This window comes from Chinchilla lanigera, unplaced genomic scaffold (genome assembly GCF_000276665.1).
Source record: "Chinchilla lanigera isolate Chin_1 unplaced genomic scaffold, ChiLan1.0 scaffold00001, whole genome shotgun sequence".
NCBI classification, from domain to species: Eukaryota; Metazoa; Chordata; class Mammalia; order Rodentia; family Chinchillidae; genus Chinchilla; species Chinchilla lanigera.
Genome location: NW_004955402.1, coordinates 58,061,195 through 58,088,694, shown reverse-complemented (window position 1 = coordinate 58,088,694; position 27,500 = coordinate 58,061,195). Strand labels below are relative to the sequence as shown.

The window sequence follows — 27,500 nt, the reverse complement described above, 5'->3', positions numbered from 1 at the left end:
GAAAAGTGATCAACCTGTTTTATTACAAGTATCCAAAATTAATAGTATCTCTAAATAAAATTACAAATAGCAAAATTCTCTTAAAATAATTCCTCCTGACCAATTCCCATGCCCCTTGACTCTGAAACTCTAACTCATTTCTCAATCTCCCCTTTGCTACGTAGGAAAGAAAAAAGAGAGAGAGACACAGAGAGAGGGAGGGAGAGAGAGACACAGAGAGAGGGAGGAAGAGAGGGAGAGGAAGGAAGAGAGAGAGATAAAGAAAAAGAGAGAGAGGGAGGGAGGGAGGGAAGAAAGGAGGGAAGTGAGGGGAAAAGGCCAGGATGCAACATCTTAGCCTGGCACAGCTTTGTGACCTCATCCCTGCAACTGTCCCTGAACTATCCTCCTGACTTTACAATTAACCTTGTGCGTTGCTGACTTCCTTGTAGTTACTAAGGACACCAGACTCCATTGTGGTACCTGCCACAACCCCTGCCTGGAATGTTCTACCCTTCTTTATGTGCCTGGCTTCCATTCACCTGCATATCAAATGCTATTTGCCCCAGAAACATTTTCTGAAACAGCCAAAGAGACTCAGGCATTTGTGATCTGTGCTTTCTCTAATTAAGGCAGATTTTCTCTTGATCTTTTTATGATACCAACAAAGCAGTGGCATATATCAATGTTCAACAGATATTTATTAACATACAGCACCCTCTATCTAGTCACATACACTTCAGAAATTTCTTGCTGTTTTATTAATAACAGACCATGCTATTTCATTCCTCTCAATGTTTATGCTCTTTTCCTGTTAAAAATCTCCAAATTTACCTTGTAAATATTCCTTCACCTTTAAGACCCAAATCCAGCACAGCCTTGGTCACCAGAGACTTTCCTATAGTCTTCACAGGGTTCTCCCTTCACTGCCTTTTCTCCTACTGTGGTTCCTATGCCATAAATTGTTCTCAAGTCTCTCGGCTCCCAGAAGCCTACACTACTGGGTGCAGGTACCACCCTGCCACTGTGCCTGCACAAAGAAGACACTCAAAAACATCTGCTCAATAAGAAACAAATGAGGAAATGATAAATGAGTGATTATGCTTCCTTTCTAGCTGCAATTATCTATACCTCCTCTTATACCTCTTATACATTTCTAACACCATCCAGTACTTGGTCAAATCAAACAACAGCAAAAGCCTTCAAAAAGTAAAGGATTTTAAGAAACAGGTGAAAAGGAAGAAGGAGGCAGAGAACAAATTAATGGGAGGGAAAAAATGACAGGACAAAATGAAGGGAAGCCAGAAAGGGGCTACACTCTATACTCTGCTATGAGGTTCCGGAGGGTTAAAGAATCCTGAGACCTCAGGATAGGATTTTAGAATCACTACACGGCAATAGCTTTAAGTTACTGGGATATGACTGTTTTGCTAGGAAAAACAGAAGCCAAGGTTTTCAACTGTAATATCAAGGAATGATAATGTTTATTTCACTTCCATTTTGTTACCGGGTGATCATACTTACTGGCCTCAGAGTAAACCTAGGATGCCCCACCACCCACACTCTTCCGTGGCAAAAATTTAACAAAGTATTACCACAAAGAAAGAAAACAGGATATGGTGGTGACAAAAGAGCACTCCTTTCAGCTTTGAGACAAGCTGGGAATGACTTTCTTCCATTTTTATTCCACTATACTAATCTTACCCCCACTGTCTCCTAGACTGACAAAACAGATCACTGGAAAATATACCAGAATCACATCTGAGAAATAAAATGTGTTATCTGATACTATAACCAAGATATCTCTTAAACTTTAAAATTATGAACCAATTTGGATATTAAAATGTTTTTAAATGTTCATGATTTAAATGGTATTTCAAGGATTTTAACCTCAAAATATATGATTAATGTTAATTTTGTATTCTTTAGTGTCTCTTCAGAGAGTAACTATTGCACGGCATTTTAAAAACTTAAAAAACGGAAACAAAATATATTAAATTAAAAGCAATAAAATAGTATTTGGATAAAATGGACATGTAATGCTTCTTTTATAATAAAAGCATTTTAATGTTAATTTAAATGTTGCTTACAAATCTTAGAGAAGCTGCACTTTATACTGTTACAAGCATAATTCACATCACAATATAAAACCAACTTTTTCTATCTATATATCTTTAACCAAAACAATTAGCTGAACCAAATACTTATTTTATTTGGATACATCTGTAGATGTGATGGGTATAATTAATTGTTCAGCTAAAAATGCACTTCCATGGTGCTTTTAATGATTTAGGTATACACAGCTTTAGTTCTCAGAGCAGACTAAAAATAGTGATTTTAATTTATTCCTGCTGCCTACAATTACCCACAACCATGTATTTTTAAATATTTCCAGCCTATAAAAATTACTAATTTTTGCCACTTGTGTTTATCTGCATTTAGACTTTGATTTGGATAAATTAAGCTCTCAAGTGTTCCTTGCTTTATGAAACTCTGCATGTTGTACACTTCAACACAAATAAATGACTTGTACCATTAGAGGTTTAAATAATGTAATGTATTTCATGCTCAGCCTGAAGCTGGATTCCAATGAAGTTGCTAATGCACGTAATGATTAAGTGTAACTCAAATACTAACTGTGTTGTTGAAAACATGACAGGCAATAATTTGGTCTATTATATTCTGCCATTTAATTGCCTAGTACAGACATTCTCTGACACGTTATGAAGCAATGATTTACAATTATTCAAGCTGCAAAGGTCAGAAAGTGACATTATAATCATCTACATAGAGATCCCTTCTAATGCACAAAAACTAGGTAATGCCACACACACACACACACACACACACACACACACACACACACAAAGAGTTTTACTGCATTAGTAACTTTCTATTTAAGGTTTCTTAAACCAATCAGGAATTAAACAGTTCTTAAGCACATTAATACACAATTTTAAAATATCTGGAATCTTATTATGAACCCAGAGGTGACAGATTTAGAAAATTATCTCCTGATTAGGTAAATCCTATTTATTCTCAACTATTTAACACCACACACTTGAAATAACACTAGACACAGATGAGTAAACAACATGATCTCTAAGTCTTGTACACTGAAGTCTATGCTGCTGAGTATGGGCATCCAAAACTTAGATATCATTTCCTAGGTTTATGAAAACCACAGACCTATTACTAGGGGTTTTTTTTATGATTCTCTCAAAATAAGTATTACAGAAAAATAAAAACAACCTAGTTTGCTCAACATTATACCTCTCATACTACTGAAAACATAATACAATCTTACTCTTTTAGGCACTTATTTCTATCATACAAACATGTTCAATTTGCAACCACTCAAGTAAGTGCAATAATTAACAACACATGCAAGAAAACAGAGAAAGAGAGCAAAATCACCTAAAGCAATATTTCTAAGTAGGAAGAATAAAATAGAGAACGAGATGGGGGGTTGAACAGTAGAATATGAAAGCAAGATTTCATGCAAGCAACTTTTTAAAAGAACATAAATTTGAGCAATAACAAAATAAAAGTGGCAACTGGGAGGCAATAGGTAAGTACACTTATTATATACTACAGAAAAAGTACAAATTAAACTAAGTCAGTAACAATAAAAAATATGACAAAAGCAGACAAAGAAAAAAGGATAGTTACACAGGGAAAAAAGCAGTAATCCACCATTACTAGTTGCATAATTTAATCACATCACTAAAAGAATACGTTGAATTTCAAGGTTCCCTTCTCTACCTGAGGAAAACAAGCCTGAGCTAACCATTCTTACAAAGCTACTAAGATAAACAAATTAGATTTATGTTAATCAAGACAGTCACTAAATCACAAAGCACTGCAAATACTATTGAGTATAATGTGTACTATTACGTCTACCCAGAGAGAATTAAAATGCATTTAAAAGAATTACAAAAATGTAATAACTAAAATGACTTTTTCAGGTTATTGAGATGTTCAAGTTTTTCACTACTAAAAAATAAAGGTAAGGCTCATGAATGTAATAAAAATACGTTTGACTTATTTCTAATCATGAAAGTATTCATTTCTGCATAGAGATGCTTTCTACTATTTTTCTTCCCACTAATCCCTATTTCAGACATATATTTTCATGTCAGCTATTCATCAAATGGCTAAATATAAGGATCTCCATATTCTATGAAATTCTTCTCTTGATCATACTTAATGTAAAAAAACTTAAGAAACTATAGTCCTCAAAAAAATCCATTTCTCCTAAAAGCAAAAGTAAAGTGACCTTTACATGCAGTTATCTATGACCTGTACTTAAAACATGAAGCATAAAGTGGTGAATTTTTTAAATTTTTACCATGATCTGAGCAAGCAAATGTTGCTGAGGTAAAAGCTGAATCCTGAATTCTGAATCCTAATTACAAAACACAAACTAAACTGTTAACACATTCCGCTTCTTATGCCAAATTAACTCAAATCTTTGATACAATGTGACTGAGATTACCAACAGAAAAAAAAAAATCTTAAAATTGATCAATTCAAAGAAAATCAATGCAGCTCCAGAGAACTTATATAAGTTTAAAAGGCAGCTTTTGTTAAGGTAGTCATTACTACAATACCTTAAAACTGGAGTCCTCATGAAAAACACAAGATACATTAGTTGATGAGCATCAGTAACCTTTTTATACAATATAAGAGACGAAAGAGGTCAATTACAAATAATCTGAAACATTACTACTTATCTGATTCAACAAAATATATTATTTGTTGTTTCCATCAATTTTATTATTAAAAAATTATTTTCTTCAAGAAAACCAAAAGGTCTCAAGGAAAAAAAAGAGCATAGTATTGTGGGTAATAATTTCACTTTAAAAATGTGCCCTGCCCTAATATTTTCAAATAATATTCAATCAAGACTACTTGAGAAGTAACTTCCTACAACTCAAATGAGGAAGAGATCATTAATAAAATTTTAAAAGACTGAGGATAAGATATTAACTACTGGAGAAAAGAAAACATAGTATAGGACCGTCTGTTTGTGACAAAATTATAGAGTTAATGTCCCTGAAAGATCACTTCACCTTTTAAATTATGATTTTATAAAACGTAAAATTTATAGCAATTAAAGCTAATGAAGAAATGTAGCATGAGCTGCTTATATTCGGGAACTAATAGGTCCACTGAGCATTTCCAAGATTATTTAGCCATCAATGATAATGAATTGATATTGTCAGCGATGTTAATGTACCAATGCTCTCTCATACCACTAGTGTGATAGGCAATCTCTATTTCTGTGTTCCACTTTAATTTTTAAGTTACACACTGCACTATCCCTTTGAAACACATGAAATTCAGAACCTATGACAATTTTTTTTACATTAAGTTTCATTCTTATTCAGTTTCAACTATACAAATTAGTAAGGATTCTGCAGTTTACTGCTATTCTTCAGAATGTTTTGCTTCACTGCAAAAATATCTACCATTACACTGCCATGTAAATTTCAAATTAAATTTCACTTAAAGACAAATTTACATTGCCATGTAAATTTCAAATTAAGTTTCACTTAAAGACAGAAAGAATTATCATTTAATAGTCACATGAAATTCAATGGCTACCATAATCTAAAATATACAATACTGGGATCTAGAATGCTTATTCTCTATACACGCATGCACACACACACATCCCTGTAGCAGCATTATGAAGCTCAACATATATACATTTACTTATAATTCTATATCTTGATAATCGAGTATATAAACTATCAGTATAACACTTCAGTTCTACATAATAAACAATTAGCTAAGCAAAGTCTATATTGTTCAAATTATGTAATTAAAGTGAATCAATTATGAATCATTTCTGATAAAATATTTCAGAAAAAGTTTCAGAAAATATTTCTGAAAAAGTTTCCTTTTATCTTCTCAGGGTCTTCGCAACCCTAATTTTTTTTGTTTTTTTGTTTTTTGTTTTTGTTTTTTTCTGGTACCAGGAATCGAACTCACAATCTTGTGCTTGCCAGGCAGGTGCTTTGCCACTGAGCTAAATCCCCAGCCCCAGCAACCCTAATTAAAAAAGGGGGGCATGGAATTAAATTCCAAATAACAGAGTATATAAAAATCATATTATTTATTTCTCAAAAATGGGAAAGAAACTGCTAACTGCCACCTAACAGCAAATTTTCACTGGAGGCAGGGCCACCCTCTTTTCTATAACTCATATGGTAAAAAAAAATAATGAGATATCTTTTAAGTTTTCAAGTCTTACAACAATGAAAATGAACCATTTGGCACTTGACCCCAGCAGCTAAAATCAGTAGTAACAAAACTCATTCTCCCACTGATCTTCAGGGGGCTTTAGGGCAATGGTTCATCTTGATTTACTTTAGCTGCAAGTCAATGAACCATCAATTCTGCCAATGAATAAATCACAGACCATGCTTAATAAAACTTCTGGGAAAGTTATTTGTAAAACTTATCTTAAGGGTCAAAAAATGCAACTGCACCCTGGGACAAAATACTGTCCAACAAAAAGCAGAACTTGTTTCTGATTAAAAAGGTATTTACACAGTAGTATCTTAAGATCTTCCACTAAAGAAAAAAAGAAGTAATAATATGAATATTCCATAATTTAAATGAACATGCTGTATTCTGTGAATCAGTCATAAGATCTCCAGGTCTCTTAGGTTTCACAGAGTGTTTCTTACACAACGTACATATTAATTTCTCTAATATAATAATATTAAAATATATTTTTAATCAGAAGTAGGGTATTAAAATCCACCTCTGAATGTCCTATGATATACCATACATGTCACAGCATTTTAAAACCTTTTAAACATTTCTGCTAAATTAATTAGTTTTACATTAAGGCATCTCTAGTGCTTTTTATTAAATGTAACACATTTGAATGACAATTAAACATTGTGAATGATTCTGCAAAGAGCCATTAACTAAAAAAGGAAACTAGTTTTGAAATAGTTACATAAAAATGCATTATACACTGCTTTTTCACAGTTATCCCTCAAATAATCCATAATCAGCCATCTGAAATTAAATCTTTTGTTGTTTCCCTTATAGAATATGTTCATGGATCAAAAGAACCACTAATTTGATTAAAATTAATGTAGTATAGAGAAAGAAAAAAACATACACATACACTCCTAAAGCTATATTATATATTTTTTATGTCTTTAAATGGAATTTACAGTTCTCTCTGGCAATGTGAATGAACATCCTATAATTTAGTCAATTTACAGATTACAGGTTCAAATTGACCTTGTAGCCCATAAAATTGCTCATCTTCAGTACAGGATTAGAAGTGGGAGAAGAATGTCATAACTGTACTTAAGGAATTTACCATAACAATGGAAAGGAGGATATGCATGCATAATTTTAGCCACTTTTACTCATATCAGTTTTGAATTCTGAAACAATAGATATCTTGCACTGGCTTCCTGGTTCACACAGTACAGATGACTTCAATTTACTCACCCACAGACGTGACACTTGTATTCCCTCATTCCAAGGTGCCTTTTCACATGGTTTCTGGCATCTCCAAGCTGAGCTGTTGCAAAATGGCATATCTTGCACTTGAATGGTTTTGATCCTGAGTAAATTTAACATAAAATATGATTTGGATTTGAATAATACTTTACTGATAGTTTTAAAAAGAAGGCTAAACCTTAAATCTTACCTTTAATCTAATTAAGAATTTCTGTCCCCAAAATGGAATACTTGCATTCAATTATGACCTGAATATACCTGATTCCATAATTATTCTACCTGGAATGCTTTTATGTTTTAGTATGTCTTAACTTTCAATAACATTTTTAAGATTTAAAGTCAAACATGATCTAGTTGAGCAGCACTAAAAGCTGTTGAGACAAGCTAAATAATTTTAAGTAGAATTTTTATAAGTCACAAAAATATTGCTTAAAAGCACTCATTATTTAAAATGGAACATTTTAAAAGCATAAATGCATGTACAATAGTGGGTAACTTTAAAAGTATTATCACTGAGTACGTTTCTCAGTGGCCAAATGTTTTCTTCATTATTCCTTCAGTTTTGAATGTATTCACAGTAATGGTGGTATTTCAGATTTTCTTCTGCCATTTATCTCAAATGATTCAATATATTTCTATTTTAATAACATACAGTCTGAATACAGAGTGAACAAATTATTGTGCTTTTATAGTCATTTTATAGTAAAAAAATCTATTATGATTCAGCAAATCAAAAGTATTAACAGTCTGGTTATTATCCATTTCATGAACAAATATTTCAACACAAAAGGCACAGTGACTGCAATAAAATATTTTCATAACTTCATAAATAAGATCAAACCACTCAAAAATGATAAAACAATTTCAAAGTCAACAAAATTAGTAATAGGTAAGATTGCAATAGAAACATTAATATTTAGTCAGTACCAATGATAATGCAAAACAACTGTTTTAAAGTAGAAAAAATACATATATATATATATATATACATACACACACAGAGACCATTTTTCCAATTTTCTAACCATTACATCTTCAAATACATAAGCCAAAATCGTAATGCCACAGTTTAAAATCAGTACAATATGTTTCCAGATTTTCATATCATGCTTAGTGCCTATTTGGTGAAAGAACCTCTTATAATATAGTTACACAGAATATGAAATATGTGAACTTAAATAAATATACAAAAAGAGCTCAAATAAAAACTTGCAATAAATTATATGTGATCAATGAACCTTTGTGCAGTAACCTTGGAAAAAAATATCCTCCAAGAATACTTAGTTGAAACTGAAGCACCCAGTAAAAAATTTTAGTCTTAAATTTCAACTTAATTCCCAAAAGCTGACAAAAAAGTGAAGTATTTAATTTTAATCTTCCAACAGAAATAAAAAAGTCAACAGTACTAAGCACGAGCAGACAAGGTTGAATATTTCACAGTTCAATGACAATGAAGCCAGATCTCTTAATACTTTCATTTCTACAGTTGGAAATAGATGTAAAATATATTTAGCACCTGAATGGTTATACCTAGTCAGGTTTATATGCTTAAATGTCAAAAGCAGGTTGAGATTGCAGCTTACAACAATCATATTCTATCAATCATATCAGAAGCTACAGTTTATATAAATGATTCTGATAAAACTAAGCCTATCACTACTTCAAAACACTACATGGAGACACAGAATTCTACAATGTTTGAAAAGATGAAAATGAGAAAACCAATTTATCTATACTTTAAATTAAAATCCATTAAAGGTAATGTGGTAATTAGGACTTTATTAAGAATATTAAACTTAAAACAAAAATAAAGTTCCCTCACTATCAATATGACAATCTGGGGCAATGAATGTAAAATACCCTCCTAGGTTTGAGTTTTGCCTTCCCTCACACAACACCTGCAACCGTGACTAGCTCCCTCACAAGTGGCGGAGGCCGCACAGTGCCAGATGTGGAGTCTTGCGGGCTCACACTTGGCTGTGCATAGCTCCACTGTGAGAAGCTCAGCTCTGCAGGTCTCAGTGCTTACTGCTGGAGGGTGTGGACAACACATTAGTGAGTTATTCTGTTGGCTGCTTCACCCAGAGTCACTGAGGCCTTAACTGTCTTATATTCTGTGCAGGCTATGTTAACATTTCCTTTCTGTGCCATAAAAATTGGTATGTTAGCTGAGGTAATAGATCTCTGTATAAGAAAAAGAAAACCTATCCCTTTTTGTTTCCTAACTTATAACATTTCCATTTTCAAAACTAGCCCAGTCATAATGCTTATAAGGCAAAATTTGTAAAAGCATCTACTTCTAAATTTGTCTCTCAGGTTATTATAAACTTCCAACATTATCTTAAATAGCTCCATTCCTTAGAACAGCATTATACTCAGGAAACTGTTGTTGCTTTAACTGTCTGTGAGGTTTTTCAAAGGTAAAATAAAATCAGCTCTCTAGTTTTCTAGTGCCTTACTACTTTGCCAGAAGAGTTCCAAAGACTTGAAACAACACATTCAACACTCAGACCTACGACACATTCCTCAGCTACTTTCCTAATTGTTCAAGCATACATAGATGTGACACTAATATTCAGAAAAGGAAATGGATAGGGAAAGGGAAAGGGAAAGGGAAAGGGAAAGGGGAAAGGAAAGGCAATCTAAGCTAAAGTAAGCTAAGCTGAACTTTAGGTCTTAAAGGAATGAAGTAAGAAGTAATAAAGTAGCACATATATCACATATATGATTCTCAACTATAGCCTTAATACTGTAACCCTCCCTAAACATATTAACACTTCATTTGCCCATTCACTCATCTACTCATTTATATACTCATTCAACAAATTACACTGAGAGCCAACTATGTGTGGGGCACATAGAAAAGTAGTGAAGGGAATAGAGCCCTGTGATCAAAGCCTACAAATGTACACTTCTGTGATCTATTTGTTTTCTGAAGTGTCACATACCGAGTAACAAACACTGCCAGCCCTAGTTTTAGAGTTTTCAGTGAAGTCGCCTCCTATCTTCCCATATGTGAACATGTGTTAATGGCAGAAGTGACCACAGCACTCTAAACATAATGGCTTTAGACAATGTTGTAGCATAACAGTATCTTCCATGTCATGGAAAATAAGAGGTTTTACCAGAATATCGCAGTAGAAAAAACGAGCAGCTTTGTCAGTCCTATTACTAACTTGAAAGAAAACCCTTCCGGCTGGCCATGCTAACTGCTTCTCATCAGCAAACATACGAGGAAACTTTGGGATGATCTTTCTACAATTCTCGAGAACTAAAATTCATTTATTTCTTATAATGTGCTTTTATCACGCTAAGGATGGGAAGAAAAGCTTATATAGAACATGTAGTAAATCACAAAATATGAAAATAGGGACTGGAAGAGTAAGCTCTATTCCAGTTAACAATTAATAACAGTCCCCTTTCAGTACTATTTCAAAAGTCATGTATCAGAAAAGCAATTCATTTTACAATACTCCCAAGAAAAAAAAGAGAAGGAAAAAAAGAAAAAAAAAAAAAACTAGACTCAAATGTGGAGACTGATTTCCCCAAAAATTAACTTGCAAAATCAAAATGATAGACTGGCACTATATACTCAGGAAGGGTATTCTCTGTGGTAATTCAAACCACAATAAAAATGTACTAGCTGATAAGAGGAGCTCAAGATGTTAAAAAAAAAAGTATGCTAACTTTTACTAAATGTTACAATCAATGATGTAACTTATATAAGTAGGGTTACTCTGTCACATATTGATAGTTACCTCACTTTCACATCCACATTAACTTGATTTTAAATGCAATTAATACATATAGTCAAGGAAGACTAATGGACTACATTCTGCACTTAACCTGGTGGACATTTTCAAATGGCACAAGTGACCAGTGCAAACCTATTTTGCATTGTAAACGACTAAATAAATCTTAATGGATTAAGAATGATCAGCTATCAACACACAAGGGAAATTAAGTGCTGAAATGCCTACATTGATTATTTTAAATTATTAGCCTTACTCTGTTCTTGAATTTGTATGCTTTTAGTGAGCTTTAACACATTTACAAGACTTATTGACTATAATTACAAGAGAATTCAAGTAATGGACACATCAATTATAGGCAACATGTCTTGACCAGACAGTTGCATAAAGAATTCTAAAAAGAGCTCCATTAGCATCTTCCTCTTAGTTTTATTCAGCTTTATCTGCCTTAAGAGGGCATATTAAGAAAATACATTTTTTCTGTGCACATGAACAAGCTTAAATTCTAAAACCGCATCATTTCAGAAAGTGAACTGCAACAAGATACTGACAGAAGTATTAATAATGCAAACAAATAAGTATTTAAACTCACTCTAAAATACAGATCTATCTGTATTAAATAGTTGAGTAGTTACCTAGACTAATCTTATGCAGGTTGTTCTGTTACTTTCTTCAATAGAAAACTTTTATCTAGGGGCTGGGGATTTAGCTCAGCAGCACAGCACCTGCCTGGCAAGCGCAAGGTCATGAGTTCGATTCCTGGTACCAAAAAAAAAAAAAAAAAAAAAAGAGGGAAAACTTTATCTTTAATCACTCTATACTAGTAGTAATGCTCCATATTTTTTTATCTTTCTCCTTGCAACCATGCACTGTTTCAAAAACTGCTTGAATTTAAAGTATAGCTTTAATAATAAGCCATTATTTAAAAGTACAGTAAAATAAACCTTACAGTTTTAATGAAAATATGTTCATTGAAATGTGAATTTATTATTCAAATCCACTCATAAATTCAACCATGGAGACAGAACTTGTCTAAGCAGAGCACAATGATTTAGAAAAGCTGTCTATTTAAAATAAAGAATGTATGGCAGGTTTATAGAAACAGTGCCTTGAATTTTTACATAAATTTAGAACAGTAGCTTATGCATTTTCTACCAAAATTTTTTTAATTTCTCCCTAAAATTAAACATTAACATGGAACACTAAATGTGACAGAGTACAGAAACTAAATCAAGTTCTAACTCTATAAAAACCAAATCCCCAGTACATATTAACTGAAAAATGCTGACTAATTTTGATTCTCTAAGGTAGAATCTTATTGCTTAATTATAGAGATGGATACAAAGTATCTGACAGTGAGTATTTTTAAATTCCTAAAATTGTAAGAAATTCTTAACTAAAAGACAAAAACTAACATATCCTCTGAAATCACAATAACCACTTAAGGTATACTTTGGAAAACCAAATAATTAGGACTTAAAACAACTGAAAAGCTGTGAAAGTTGGGAGTTTAACATGGGCAGAGGAGGGGTGAGGCTTTTTGACAAAGGAAACTTGTCAATTAACCTGCCTTTGGAATCACTAAAGCTTAATTACCCCTAGAAATGTTTAAGTGTCAGCAATAAGTATTACAGATGCCTAGAGCACCACACAGCAGTGAAATGTAAATTAGGAGGATGGCCAACAAGCAATCACAGGTGGGGTTCCATATCTGGATGGGAATGAATGTTCAAACTTTCTTATTACTTGCACTTTAGAGGCAAACAGGCTTGCTACAAAGTTTACATACCTGTATGTGTGCGAATGTGAGCCAGAAAGGCCATTGAATTGCTACTTCGACACATCTTCCCACAGTACTTGCAAACATTTCCCTGGTTTTCCTCTCTCTCGCGGTTGATTTGCTCTGTGTCTTCCACTATATACTTATTCACCTCCCGCAACAATTCCTCATGCTGTCCTTTAATATGTAGAAATAAATTCTGTTCGGAATCAAAGGGCTCTGTACACTTGACACATTTAAAGGTAGCCCCTCCCTCTGGAAGCTCTTCTACACTGGCTTGTTCATTTCTCATATGACCAGCACTAGCCAAATGCTGGTGAAGGTTGCTTTCTGTATAGAATGATTTCCCACAGAGTAAACAATGAAAATGTTTCTCTTTTGTAGGGTGCTTCATGGCTATGTGGACATTCAGACCACTCAGTCCATCTGCTAAGAAGCCACAATCATCACAACGGATTCGTGTGGACTCACTAAAGGAACTACCTTCAGCTTTCTTCTTTTTCAAGCCTTGAACACAATCTTTCATGGGCAACTCACTAATTTTCACCCCCATTGCCAGTAGACTCTCTTCTGGTTGGTCTATCAATTCACTATCTTCAGCATTCTTTATTCTAATTATAGAAGAATCAAACCGGCCAAAACTGTAGGTGGCTTGCCCTTTATCATTAATACTGATTATAGTTTCATAAACATCATTATGCTCAACTGCGCTATCAGAAACTGGGCCATCCTCTTCCAAAACAATTTCAGTTTCATGTTGTGAATTCATCAGAATTTCCTTATTCTCCAGGACAGGATTTGCGTGCACATCTTTCAAATCTTCTGGGCTGTGTGCACATCTAACTTTGTTTTGATCAGTGCCATCCAGGTTTAGCTGCTCTCTTGGTGTTCTCATCACCACAGAGGTAGCAGCTTCAGCTGACTGTCCCCCGTTGAGGACTCTAGGACAGAGGTGTTTATCAAGGACTTTACCTCTGCTACTTTCCACATTTCCTCCACTGCTTTCACAATGTGTATCTGAAGCAGTTGTATCACTCAACATATCATGGTTTTTCTTTCCTGTATCACAACCCAAATCTGGGCTTCCTGAATTTTCATTTTGAAATTCACTTTGGGAGCCAAAACTAGAGGAAATATTTATGGATACCATTTCAGGTCTAATACCTTTCTCCCTGACAAGGGGCTGTTGGAAAGTCTCACGAAAGGAATGGTCTTCATTGAGGTTAGATTCTTCTTCAGTTTCAATTTCTACAGAGTTAGGACAGAGTACTTTAGACATATCTAAATTAGTATTCTCATCTAAAATAGAACTGGCAGCATTTCTAGATTTCAGATTATCAGATGTTTCATCTGAAATGATCTGAAACTCTTCAGTGTTTTGAGACTGCTCCTCTTCAGCTATGATGATGTTTTTGGACATATCTGTAGAACGTGCTTCTACATTAGAAGAGTTGAGATAGGACTGCCTTTTCATTTTGTGCTTCTCTGTTGCTGCATGCCTTGTCATCTCTCTACGAGTCACTGCATAGTAATCACAGGCCATGCAATAAAACTCAAACTCTTTTGTATGCTTCCGTTTCACATGCAGCTCTAGAGAAGCAGAAGAGTGGGCATTAAATTCACAGTGTAGACATTTATTATCACTTGTACCTGTAACATCTTTCTGGGAACACGCATTACCCTGGTGGAGAAGATCCTCCGGTTCTACAGATATTTGTTTCTTTTTATCAGTAAGATGACTAGTAACTTCTCCATCTACAGAATGAAATACATTTTCAACTTCAATGGAATTTCCATGATCACCTACTGGCTTTTCTAAAACAGAGGTCTCTGACTCCACTGACTTGTTAGCATGTTCATCTGACATATTCAGTGCTGACTGGGTATTCTTTTTACAGGCTTCAAGATTTCCCCCTTCAGGACCAACAATGATATCTGAATTTTGCTTCCCATTTGCTTCTATTTCTACCCGTCCTTTGTGTTTCTTGGTGGCACAATGACGCTCCATATCTCCCTTAGTTACAGTATAATATTTGCATACTTTGCATAAATAGCTATACTGGTGACTGTGTTTACGTCTAATATGAACAGTCAAATTTGTAATACTGGAGGCCAAAAGACCACAGTGTGAACAGGTCCTTGAAATGTTGCCTTTGGGTCTCCCTCTCTTTGGAGTAGTGGTCAAGGCTAATTCATCATCTTTAGTAATGACTCCAGATTGTGACAGTTCCTTAGGGGTTAGTATGCTTTTCTCAAGATAGGTATGTTCCTGTAATTGCACAGCTATGTGGCCTTCACTCCTTCCATTTCCAGAAATGTTAAGCTCTTCTTTTTTATCATTTGCACCGATACATACTCTTTCAATACATTCTTCAAAGCTTAAGCCAATATTATTTTTCTTGGCATTCTCAAGATGCTTGCTTCTTTTAATGTGTTTCTCCATTCCTTCTTTGCTCAATGAATAAAGATTGCATGCTTTACAAAGAAAATGATAGTCCTGACCATGCCGAAGCTTTATGTGTCTTGTGAGAACAGTGGAAGATCTTGTTTTATAAAAACACTTCTTACATTGAAATTGAGGCTTACTGGAGTGTCTTACCTCATTTCCATGGCTTACTCTAGATTTAACAGGTTCTTCCTGAGCTGATTTCCCTGATTCATTCATAGAAGGTTTTGTGTTTTCTAATTCCAAAGTACTTAAAGGTATGGTCTGTAAAACCAAATCACTGTTCAATGATGGAGAAGTCTTTGGTTGAACCAATAAATTAATATGTTTCTCAGTTGCATTGTGCTCTTCCATGTCATTCTCAGACAAGAACAGATTACAAGAGTTGCAAAAAAAACCCATCCCATGCTTTTCCTTCATGTGGTCTCTAAGATTTACCTCATTCAGAGAAATAAAGCAACAACACTGACAACTTAGGGCAGAAGCAGTTTGCTGATGCTGGTTATTGTGCAAATGTTCCTCCAAGTCCCTCCTTGATATACCAGAAAAGTCACAAGTCTGACAATAAAATTTCATTTCTTTTGCATGGCACTTTTTCACATGGATTTCCAAATCTGTCCTATTTGTAGCTATTTGATCACAGTTTGTACACGTATACACCGTCTGATGGTCAGGAGCTGGCTTCACTGTTGAGGAGTCCAGCTGCATGGGACCCAGAAGACAGGAGCTTATCTTGTCCTGCATTATTTTTGGGGTGTCTGAGGTAGTCACACACAAACTCTGGACATCACTGTTCACTTCTTGGTGTTTCAGCACCGGCTCTGCATCACTTGTTTTCATCTGTGTTCTAAAATGTTTCATATACATCCTCTGAGTTTCATTCGTGCCTCTTTTATTAATTCCTGAAAGATTAAACCTTTTCTTTGCCTGGCCCTTTAAGATAAAAGTGCCACTTGGTCGCCGAAAGCTGTTACTCAACACTAGAATGTTTCGTTCAGGTCTTGGCCTCGAGGTGATACTGATACTATGTGCTGTCTGTATGATATTTTTGGTAGATTTATTTAAAAGATCTTCTGAGGTTACACCTCCTAACTTTTTATTCTGTTCTTCAGTATTTCCATCTGTACCAAGGGAGGTAACATTTTCTTCAACAATCTCTGCTTTTTCTGATGAAGTATTATTGGATGGCATCATTTCAACAAGGAGCTCACTGCTGCTACCACTATGCTGAGAAATGTTTCCTCCGCAGTCTTTAAATTTGGTCCCAATGTTTTGTAATCCTTTTGAATCTCTATTCTTTGTTCTTGGTTTTGCTCGAATATTCTTTGTTCCTGGCATACATGTTTTTTTAGGGAAAGGTTGTTTTGTTAAGATCTGTACAAATCCTCCACGAGCAGCAAGATTCTGTCGCCGGAGATGTGTTTTACCAACGTAGTGTGCATTCAACAGGTTTTCTTCCACACATTGGAAGCCACAAAGATCACAAGAAAAGACTTTCTGTGGTCCATGTGTGTGTTTGATGTGGATATGAAGAGCCGTGCTGCTCTCTGCTTTGTGGTTACAGTGACAGCAGGCGTGTTCTTTGGCCTGCTGCCTATGACATTCAGCATGTTTTTCCAAATCCAAGCAAGAAGAAAAGAAATGGCCACATATGCTACACTTGAAAACTGTACCTACATTTCCAATGGTGCAACTAACACTCATTTCTTTCAGGGAGAAAGGAGATTCTCTTTCTGCAACTATTTCCTGAGGAGACTTGCTTTCAGTGTCTGTTTTCAGAGAAACAGCATCAACAGTTTTAAAATCACAAGAGGATGACAAGGCATTTGGGAGATCTATGCCTCTGTCTGAGCAGTCCTTCAGGAAGGTCTCCTTTCCTACTGCATCTAACAAGACACCCACTTCTGAAGCTGAGTTTACTGGAGTGTTGAATCCACAGGTACTCTCCTCTCCAGACTTAAGAGGCTCTGCTTTCTCTACTCTCATTCGTTTGGAAGCATGTTTATTTATGTCTTCCTCCATGGCAACGCTGCCCAAGCTGGATGACTCTGAAAAGCCTCGTTTGCTTGTGAAATTCTCAGAGGAATGTGCTAACCCATCAGATATAATCCCAAAATCGTCATTACTGGATGAAATATTTTTCAAGTCTTTTGCTTCCTTGTTTACATTTTCATCCTCATCATTGTCAGGTTTATTATCAGCATCCATCATTAATAAAGTGTTGGTGATGCTTCTTGTATCAAAGGAGCCTTAACTGGCACTCAAAACCTGTGAAGTAAATAAACATGGTATTTAGCCATTGACTGTAAGGAAAATGCACACAGGTCAGTCTGAAACTGGATGAAAAAAATACCATGAAATTGGCCTCATGAAATTTCCTTTGCATACTTAGAATGTGATCACATGTATAAAATTCTTTATGAAAAGCATGCAATCTCATTTGTAAAACACCACTCCACACCACTACTGACTCAGAAAGCAATACCATGGTACCTCTGAAAGAAAAAAGGGACACTTTAGACAGCCTGAAAAAAAAAATAATAATGATCAAACAACAGAAAAAGAACTCATTTTTTCAATTCTCTAGACCAGCAGATTTCATTTGATTACTTTCTCTTTTTTTAATTTAACAAAGAAGCTCTCCTTTCAAGTTACATTGCAATGAACCCCACTCTGTAAAATAGATGAGAACAAAACTGGTAAGGCACAAATCTAGAAATTAGACCTTCCCCTTCTCAACCTCCCAAAAGAAACCCAAGTTCTAGAGTTAAAGCACTGTGTCATCCCTTCCCCTAAAGCATTATGCTTTTTCTAAATAGATCCCAGTTAACAATATGTACTGTATATTCTCATCACAAAAAATCATTCATGCTCAATTCCTTTTACCAATGAAAAGCCACTGCTATTCCAGGTGTCAATTATTTACCTTCTCTCACACTAATTTTGTGTTGTCAGATGGTTAATGGTAAAGGGAAATGCCAGTGGTATACGACAAGTAAGAAAATTTTAAGAGAAAATTTTTATTACATAAAATGCCCTAAAATCAATATTATTGATTTTTTCATGATATGCAATTAAATTGAAACCTATCATTTTCCATGTACTTTATACTATGATTAAAATTTTCACCTAAATGCCAATTGATTAAACTTTAATAAAAAATCATCAATATATTACAGCCTCAGCTGATGATACTTTTTTAACTATTTTAATTATTTTTTCCATGATGAGGACAAATAAAATGAAGCCTGTGGTTTTGATTCTGCTAAGAGCAAGGAAAAAAAAAAACAATGTACGAGACACAGCATCAAAATCAACCATAAACAACAGAAGAAAAAATAGGAAAACTGGATTTCATGAAAATAAAAAAACTTCAAAGGACACTATGTTTCAGTGCTACTAAAAGAAAGTAAAGGGGCTGGGGATTTAGCACAGCGGCAAAAGCGTCTGCCTGGCATGCGCAAGGTCGTGAGTTCGGTTCCCGGTACCGGAAAAAAAAACAAAAAAAAAAAAGAAAGAAAGTAAAAAAAAGAACCCATAGAATGTGAAAAAAAAGAACTGCACATCACATATCTATATATGTCAAAAGACACTTGCATCTAGAATATACAAATAACTCTTACAACTCAATAAAACAAAGTAATTTTAAAATAATCAAGGAATCTCAATATATATTTGTCCAAGAAAAATACAGAAAAGGCCAATAAGCACATGAAAACATACACTAAGTCATTCATCATTACAAAAAGGTACATCAAAACCTTAAGGTAATAACGCTTCCAATTCTGGAAAATGGCTGTAATCAGAAAGTCAGGTAACAAATAATGACAAGGATGTAGAGAAACCAGAACTCTCATATTTTGCTAACGAAATGTAAAACGGTCAGTAATTTTTTCTTTTTTTTTTTGTCTTCTTGAGACAGGGTCTCGCTATGCAGTTCAGGCTGGTCTTGAACTCACTTTGTAGCCCAGGCTGGCCTTGAACTCCCAATGATCCTCCTGGCTCAGGCTCCAGAGTGCTGAGATTACAAGCACACACCACCATGCCCAGTAATTTTGAAACACAGTCAAACCACTAAATATGGAACTACAACATTACCCAGCAATTCCACTCTTATATGCCCAAATAAAAACTTGTATATGTTTTATAGTAGTATCATTCATAACAGCCAAAAGATGGAAACAACCCAAACATCTATCAAAAGATAATAGATAATACAATATAGTATATGCATACAGTGGAATATTATTCCATCATAAAAAGGAATCAAATACTAATGCCAAAATAAAGATGGAACCTTGGAACACTACACTAAGTGGAAGATTACATATTATATGATTCCTATTATATGAAATGTCAAAATTCTAGAAATCTACAGACAGAAGAATCCTTAGGGCTGGGAGCAGAGGGAAGGCAAAGAAGACAGCCAAAGGGTACAGGTCTTTGAGGTGATTAAAATGTCTTAAAATTTACTGTGGTGATGACTACACATACATATGACTATACTATCTCAATAAAATGTTTGAAATATGTAAGCTGCTACACACCATGCATACATCTGTAGAGTGAAAAAGAGAAATGTACAAAGTTGTATCACAATTATAAAAATTTCAAGCTGGGTGCAGTGGCACAGACCTGTAATCCCTGCACTCTGGGAGGCTGAGGTAGGAGGATCCCAATGTTAAGCTCAACTGGGCATCTTAGTGACTTAACAAGATCCTGTCTCTAAATGAAAAAATTAAAAAGGGCTGGGGATGTAACTCAGTGTGAAGGCCCTCAATTTAATTCCCAGTAACACATATACACAAAATGTTCAACATTAGATACTGTTATGGTTTGTGTCTAGCCATAGCCCCCATGCCTCACGTGGTCATAGCTGGGGCTTCTTCAGGGGTGGCTAGATCTAGAGAGTATGATGCTAGGATTAAGGATGTGTGATTATTAAAGTAGTTTACTGATTGGTTTGGCATAGTTGTGGGTAGGAATAAGGGTTCCCCACCCTGGATGTGAGTGCTACCAACCCTAAAGACTCTAAGGGCAGATAGCCTCAATAAGATGTAAGAGGGTCCCCGCTTGTTGCTTCTCTTTGTTTGTTGGTTGTTGCTTGTCACTTACCATTTCTGTTGCTGCGCTTGCCTTCTGCTGCCTCCTGCCTGCTCTATGATGCCCCTCTGCCATGTCACTCTGCCTTGGAACCAGTCAATTATGGACTGAAACCTCTAAAAACTGTGAGCTGAAATAAACCTTTCCTCCCTTAACTTTGGGTTCTGGTATTTTGTTTTAGCAACAAGAAAAATAACTAAGACAGACACATTTTTTCATATGTGTTCTAGAAAATACAGATTATGTAAAAGGTTAATAGGTATTGAAATACCCCTCATAGTAACTTTAGAAACTCTAGTTTAAACAAAGTGTCCTTACTAGAGGATGTCTTGCTATATAGCATGTCCCAAACTCATTCCATTACAGAGTTAAAAAAAAAGTCAAAAGACTAGTGCTGCAAAAGACCGCTTAGAAAATGCTATTTTAGATAAAGCATTGGTTTTGGTTTCAACATCTACTATGGAAAAATAAAGGGGAAAAATAAAGAGAAAAACCAAGCACCACATCTTCATTTCAAAATATACACTTAATGCCTTAGTCCCTACAACATGCCTTTTGGTTACAGATGCTGGACATACAGCAAACATGATCAAAAGATCTCTGTCCCCACTGGCCATGGCAGCACATGCCTGTAATCTCAGTACTGGGGGAGGCTGAGGCATGAGAGTGGTGAATTCAAGCACAGCCTGAACTACTTAGTAACCTATCAGCACCATGTTTCAAAATTTAAAAAAAAAAGAAAGTAAAAAGGGTTAGAGATGTAAAAAGCCTGGGTTCAATTTCTAGGAACGCCCCCGCATCCACCAAGAAGAAAAAAGGTAGGGGTAAGCACATTCTGTCTTTTGAGAGTTTAAATGGTAAGAACGACAAAACAACATGTTTTTCAATAGATAGACTGTCCAACCCAGGACAGCTACTTTTGGTGAAGATGGAGTCATGGGGACTAGATTTATCCTTGTAGAGACAGACAGGCACAGAGGCAGAGACAGAGACAGAGAGAGGAGGATGGGCAGGCGGATGGACAGACAAACGGACAGACAGACAGGAAGCAACAGGACAAGGCAGTGGATATCCAGCACTAAAGGAGAGTGATGCCTAATAGAAGCCACCTAAGTGAGATCCAGCTTACTCTAGAAAAGGTATCCAGGTCACAGCACATGGAGGAGGATCTGAGTTGAGGCACAGTGCATTAAGGAGAGGAAAGAGGTGCAAAATGAGAGAAGTCCAGAGATCTGGTACCTCCAGGTTATCTCTACGCAGATATGGAGCTCTGCACCTTCATTCATAGTCAGTCCCTGATAATATATCCCATCACTTCCTACCCACCCCATGCTCTAGCAACCACAGTTCAGAATTCTCTCACCAAATATTAATTTTGCCTCCTCTATAAGTTTGTATGAACAGAATCATAAAATAAGCTTTTGGGGGTATCTGGCTTTATTTTGCTCAGTATGATACTTTTATTGTCTGTGTCAGTAGTATGTTCCATTTCACTGCTGAGTAGTCATACACTGTACAGATATAACACAATTCTACTGATGGATATCTGAGCCATTTCTTTCTGTTGCTATTATAATAAAAATGCTATGACTATTCTTGTACATGTCTTTGTACAGCATATACTTTCATTTCTTTTATGTAAATACCAGCAGTATTCCTGGCTTATAGAGTATATATGTTCAACTTTTTGAGAGGCTACTTGACCAGTTTTTCAAAGTGGTTGTATTATTGTACATTGCCTGCAAGGTACATAAATTCTGATGAGTCCACATCCTCACCAACATTTGATGTCAGTCTTTTAGTCATTCTGGTGGGTGTGTACAGTTTTAATTTGCATTTCCCTGATGAATAGCGATAGTGTTGAATATTTTGTTTTGTTACCATTTCACCCATTTTTTTACTTGTTTATTTTTCTTATTGAGCTGTAGGAGTTGCTTATGTATTCTGGATATAAATCCTGTCAGATATATGCTTTATAGATATTTTCTCTCTTTTCATTTTATTATGGTACCTTTGATAAATAGAAGTTTCAAATTTTGATGAAATCAATGCTGTTCCTGTTATAGTTATTTTCTTGTTTATTTTCTGTCTCTCCATGCCATTTTAGCCATCCTTTATCCCCAGAGCCTAGAACAACTCCACACATTTACAAAGTACTAAAATGAGTGAATGCCTTTTTGTCACATAAGAAATGTCTAATATCCAAGTACTTAAAGATGAAGTGAAAAATGTCTGACATACATTTCAAAACTATTCAAGATAGGGGCACAGGGATGCTACATGCTGATAATGAGTTGAGCTGCACAAAAGCACTTGGGGATCATTATACTAATCTATCACTTTTTCATATACTTGTATATGTCTGAAATTAGCCAGAACAGAAATTCTGTATAGGAAGGTTTTAATGCTTAGTTTAAACCAGTGTGAACTCCCTTTCTTGTGACTCGGAGCCCAACCATCACTTCTGCCAACACTGCCTCAGTGCATGCCTAGGTCACCTTCACTGTGAGCAGCAGCATAAGCCCATTTTGAGCAGTGCAGATGCAGAACACAGAAACTTCCACTTACTTAGGGAGCACACACACATGTGCATGCACACACACCTGCCTGTTTAGGGAATGAATGTTCTCTTGAGGGCATCTAAAGCATGTATTTTGAGAGACAAAAGAGTGACAACTACATTAATAAGCAGAAGCAAAATAATGAGACCCTTTATTGCCGTCTATATAACAGCACCAAAAGTTCTAAAATAAGTGAAAAAATGTTTCTACATTTGTCATTTCCAACTGATTTTTTAAATTAATGAAATAATCTAACATCTCACTTAAAGAAATAATAAAACTTCAACAAATACATACCAAGTAGCTAATATATGAAAGAAATGACTGCACACTGATACAAACACATAATCTATTGAGATGATAGTCTCTGGGGAGCTACATGACAAATACCCCAAAACACCATACACACAATATAAAGCCATATATGATTGCATATAACTAACCCTATTTCCAATTAGAATACTTTAAATTAGCTACTTTTTTTTCTTTACTAAAACGTGAAGAAACTAAATCTATGTTGGTGGTCTGTTGTTTTCCTCTTTTGCCAAGGGAACAGGCAGGAACAGTTAAATGTCTAAAGGGGAGGTGAGGACTGAGCAAAGCCTCAAACCCACACAGTGAACATGCAGGATAACTTGGCAGGCCAGTGAGCTAGGGCTGTCTTCCGCACAGTACTGTACAAAGCAGGTGCTAATCAATAGCCCAGATTACCAAAGACTCTCAAACAAGGGTTAAATTTTACTCAATAGTTCCAGAAGGGAATTACCAAAAACTGCACCATTTTGGAAAGATTAATTTTTCAAGACATAAGGCCCACTAGAAACAGAAAAAGTTAGAGGCAGAAAGAGCTCACTATAGTACTTTTAAGTTACAAGGTCCGGAACTATAATGAAGTCAGTGAGGTGCAGTGCAAATTATCTTAAAGTGACCTAGAAGAAATAAAATGGAAATGAGTTTATGCTAATGCAAAATTTTTAAAACTCCATTAGCAAACGTTATTAGTAGAACTTAGTGTAGATGGGGTCAGGGAGTTCTTTTTGAAAGAAAAATTCAAAAACTACCTTATTGGGATGGCTCAAACACTCACTTTTCTGAAGTAGATTTCACTCATTCACTCCACAAACACTGAATGCTTACCACCTACCAGAGAGCACGTCTAGTTCTCTCAGAAACAAAGCAAAACAACAAAGCAGGCAGGGCTCACTGTCAGCTCTCAGCACAAGGTATAATCAGTCTCCTTTCTTTCTGAAAGTACCAGCATTTGTAATTTAGTATAGAGATAAAATGACTCTAAGATTTCTTCTCACAGTAAGGTTTCAAGATTGAGAAGATCCTAGCAGCTACCTGGACTAAAATAGCGGCATGTATTATTAAGCCCAACCTTCTTTAAGCTTTAGGTTTCCTGTACAAATACATTATTCAACACTGTGACACAAACATTTCCAAATATGCTATTCTAAGTAACGGTCTTATCAAAAAATCTTCAAGTAGCTGTTCCCTGGCTAAAAAATAAGTTAAGTGTAACTCAATTATCTTTATTTTTACCTATAAATTATTAATTCACCCAGAAACCATCACAAAAGAAGATCGCTATTCGTAAATATTTCTTGGCTATGGTTTAAAGTGGGGAAAATGTTTCAAGAAAGAAATCAAAACACTTGCTTTTTGAGAATAATAAAACAAATCAATAGCAGACTTCTGATGACACCTGGTGGCCACTTCTCACAAGAATTTTCTCTTCTGTGTTTCAAAGAAAACATTTCAGGAAGTATCAGAGAAACTTTATTATTCAGCCACTTTAAATGCTAGCTATACTACAGGTAGCATGCATGATATTTTTCCTTTCATTTTCATCTGTTTTGTTCTATTTTTCACTCATTTAACTCTTCATTTTTCTCTAAGTCATCTTTCCATTTCCAAGAGGTTTATGGGAAGTGAGTTAAAGTTCTTGTGTTCTGTGAATCAATCTCCCTCTCTCTCTCCCTCCTTCCCCCTCCCTCTCTTTTCCCCTCCTCTCACCTCTCCCTTCCTCTCCCTCTCCCCTCTCCTTCCCTCATAGACACCCTCTCCTACCCTCACTCTCTCATTCATAGACCTACTCTCCCACTGGTATGATGAGGCCATACAAGAACCCGTCTTCTTCCTGCCTCCTATTCCACCCACCCTTTACCTCTCCTGGACTTATCCAAGTTAGTGGTACAGGTAGTGTGAGCTTAGCACACATCACTAACACCATGCTAACATCACACTAGGAATATGTGTGTGTACCAAGGCAGGTGTAAACACATGTATATTTCAAAATGCCTAACAATATCTTGCACTTTCCTTTGGAGGAATCCAAAAAAGGAAGAAATCCAGACATTATGATCCTACAGTAGGGATGCTCACTCCTGGAAGAACAAGGTAGGCCCGCCTACAAGTCAACTGTGTACTCCAGTGAGCAAGAGCAGAATAAATGGATGTTAGTAGAGCTCTCCTATCTCTTAATCTACCACAACTTTCAACTAGACACTCTACTGAAGCTATATTATTACACTATGGCCTAACCTAATAAAACCCATACACCAAATCTATCAATGGGAAGCATTATGCTATGAATATAGTTACAAAACACCATGTGCATAATCTACCATGTACTGCACCCCACCCTCCCTGACCAGGCCCCATCCATTGGTATGCCCCTAACACCACCAAAAAATAGTCTTCCTACAAGGAAAAAATTGACTCTTCCTTGAATGTCCGACAAGAGTTTATTTAACACACTAAAAATACATTTACCAGATAACACAGGAGCAATTTACCACAAACAGATGTGCAATAGAGTCTGGTTTATTCACAGCAGGACCAGTTCACAAACATGAAGGTCCACTAAACCTACTTCTTCATTGTGCTGAGAACAGCCTCCATTTCCTCAGTTTTGAGTTTGTAAAGTTGTTTCCTAGCAAGGAAACTGTCTGTAATGGTTTTAAATGAGTGAATTCTTAGCTAATCCCCTCGAGGGGTACAGCTTAGTTTCCTTCCTCTTGAGTGTGAGTTGGACTTAATGACCCAACGATAACAAAGGCAAAAAAAAAAACAGTGGAAGTAGGAGTGTTTCACCTTAACACGAGTCCTAAGAGACTCAGGCTTCCCACATGCCTTCCCCCTGGGATCACTCCTTCCAGAGAAGCCAGCACAGTGTAATAAAGACATCTGTACCGTCTAAAGGGAGATCCACGTGACTCAGGTATGAGGCCTCCTTCACAGCCAATGAGGAAATGGGCCCTGCCAATAGCCAGAAAGCAAGGCCATCTCAGTAGCAGACTCATTTTCCCTAGTTATTCCTTTAGATGACAGCTGATAACTACAGGACAGACCTACAGCCACAAATACCTAGGTAAGCCCACTCCCAAATTCCTGACCCATGGAGGTTGAGAATGGTGGCACATGCCTGTAATCCCAGCACTCGGGAGGCTGAGGCAGGAGGACTGCATGAGTTTGAGGCCAGCCTCAGCTACATAGTGAGTTCAAAGCCAGCCTGAACTACATAGTGAGACTGTTCCAAAAAAAAATAAATGCTGGTCACTTCATGTCACTACCTTTTTACATAACTTGTTATATGGCAATAGACAATCTCTTTTTCTCCTTCCTATCGTGTCAAAAATAGATTCAAATATGTAAAACAATAACCACTGATAATTTCCTACCACTTTGTCTGTAATTTGGTAAGCCGCCCCTATTATTGTGTTATCCTTCTTTTACTCTTTAAAATAAAAAAATAAAATAAAATACAAAAATAGATTCACCCAGAGCTTACTGCCTTCTTTATTATACAGTATTTCATATATGTATATATATATATACACATATATATATCTTTCCTATCTGTTCTAACCCTTAATAAAAAGCTTTTGTACTAGCACAACAGTACTGATGCACAAAAGAGATCAAAAAACATTAATTGCATGATATCCATCACATTAATGCATTATCAGGCAGAATTCCTATCAACTCTTTATTCTAGAACTGTAATAAAAATCATGCTTACATTTGTATCTCTCCCACTACTAAAACCCATCTCGATACAGCTCATGATAAAAAATTGATATAGGAAAATCAAGAGCTATTAAAGAGCTACCTAATAAAGAAATGGATAAAGCAACTTTTAAATTTAGATTTGTATGACATAAAGTATCTCAATTTTTCCTAGGAAATCCTGCTCATTTTGGATGGAAGCCTTCTGTCACATGGGCCCCTAAAAGCTACTGAGCAAGAAGCTTGTTACAGAATAACCACTGGTTCCTTTATAGCTAGGATCAGAAATATAACAGCATAGCCAGGCATGGTGGTGCACTCCTGTAATCCCAGCACTCGGGAGGCTGAAGCAGGAGGATCCTTGC

The 27,500-nt window shown here is 35.7% G+C and overlaps 1 protein-coding gene across 2 annotated transcripts in view; it reads right to left on the bottom strand.

The window, feature by feature from the left end:
- Window positions 1-27,500, bottom strand: part of Znf407 (zinc finger protein 407) — a 471,237-nt gene that overhangs the window by 418,812 nt on the left and 24,925 nt on the right. For both annotated transcript variants that reach the window (XM_005373080.2, XM_013511452.1), the window contains exons 2-3: window positions 13,021-17,725; window positions 7,468-7,582 (exon numbers count right to left, since the gene is read on the bottom strand). In XM_005373080.2, coding sequence (XP_005373137.1) covers window positions 7,468-7,582; window positions 13,021-17,668 — 4,763 coding nt within the window. In that variant the 5' untranslated portion in view covers window positions 17,669-17,725. The remainder of the gene's footprint in view (window positions 1-7,467; window positions 7,583-13,020; window positions 17,726-27,500) is intronic.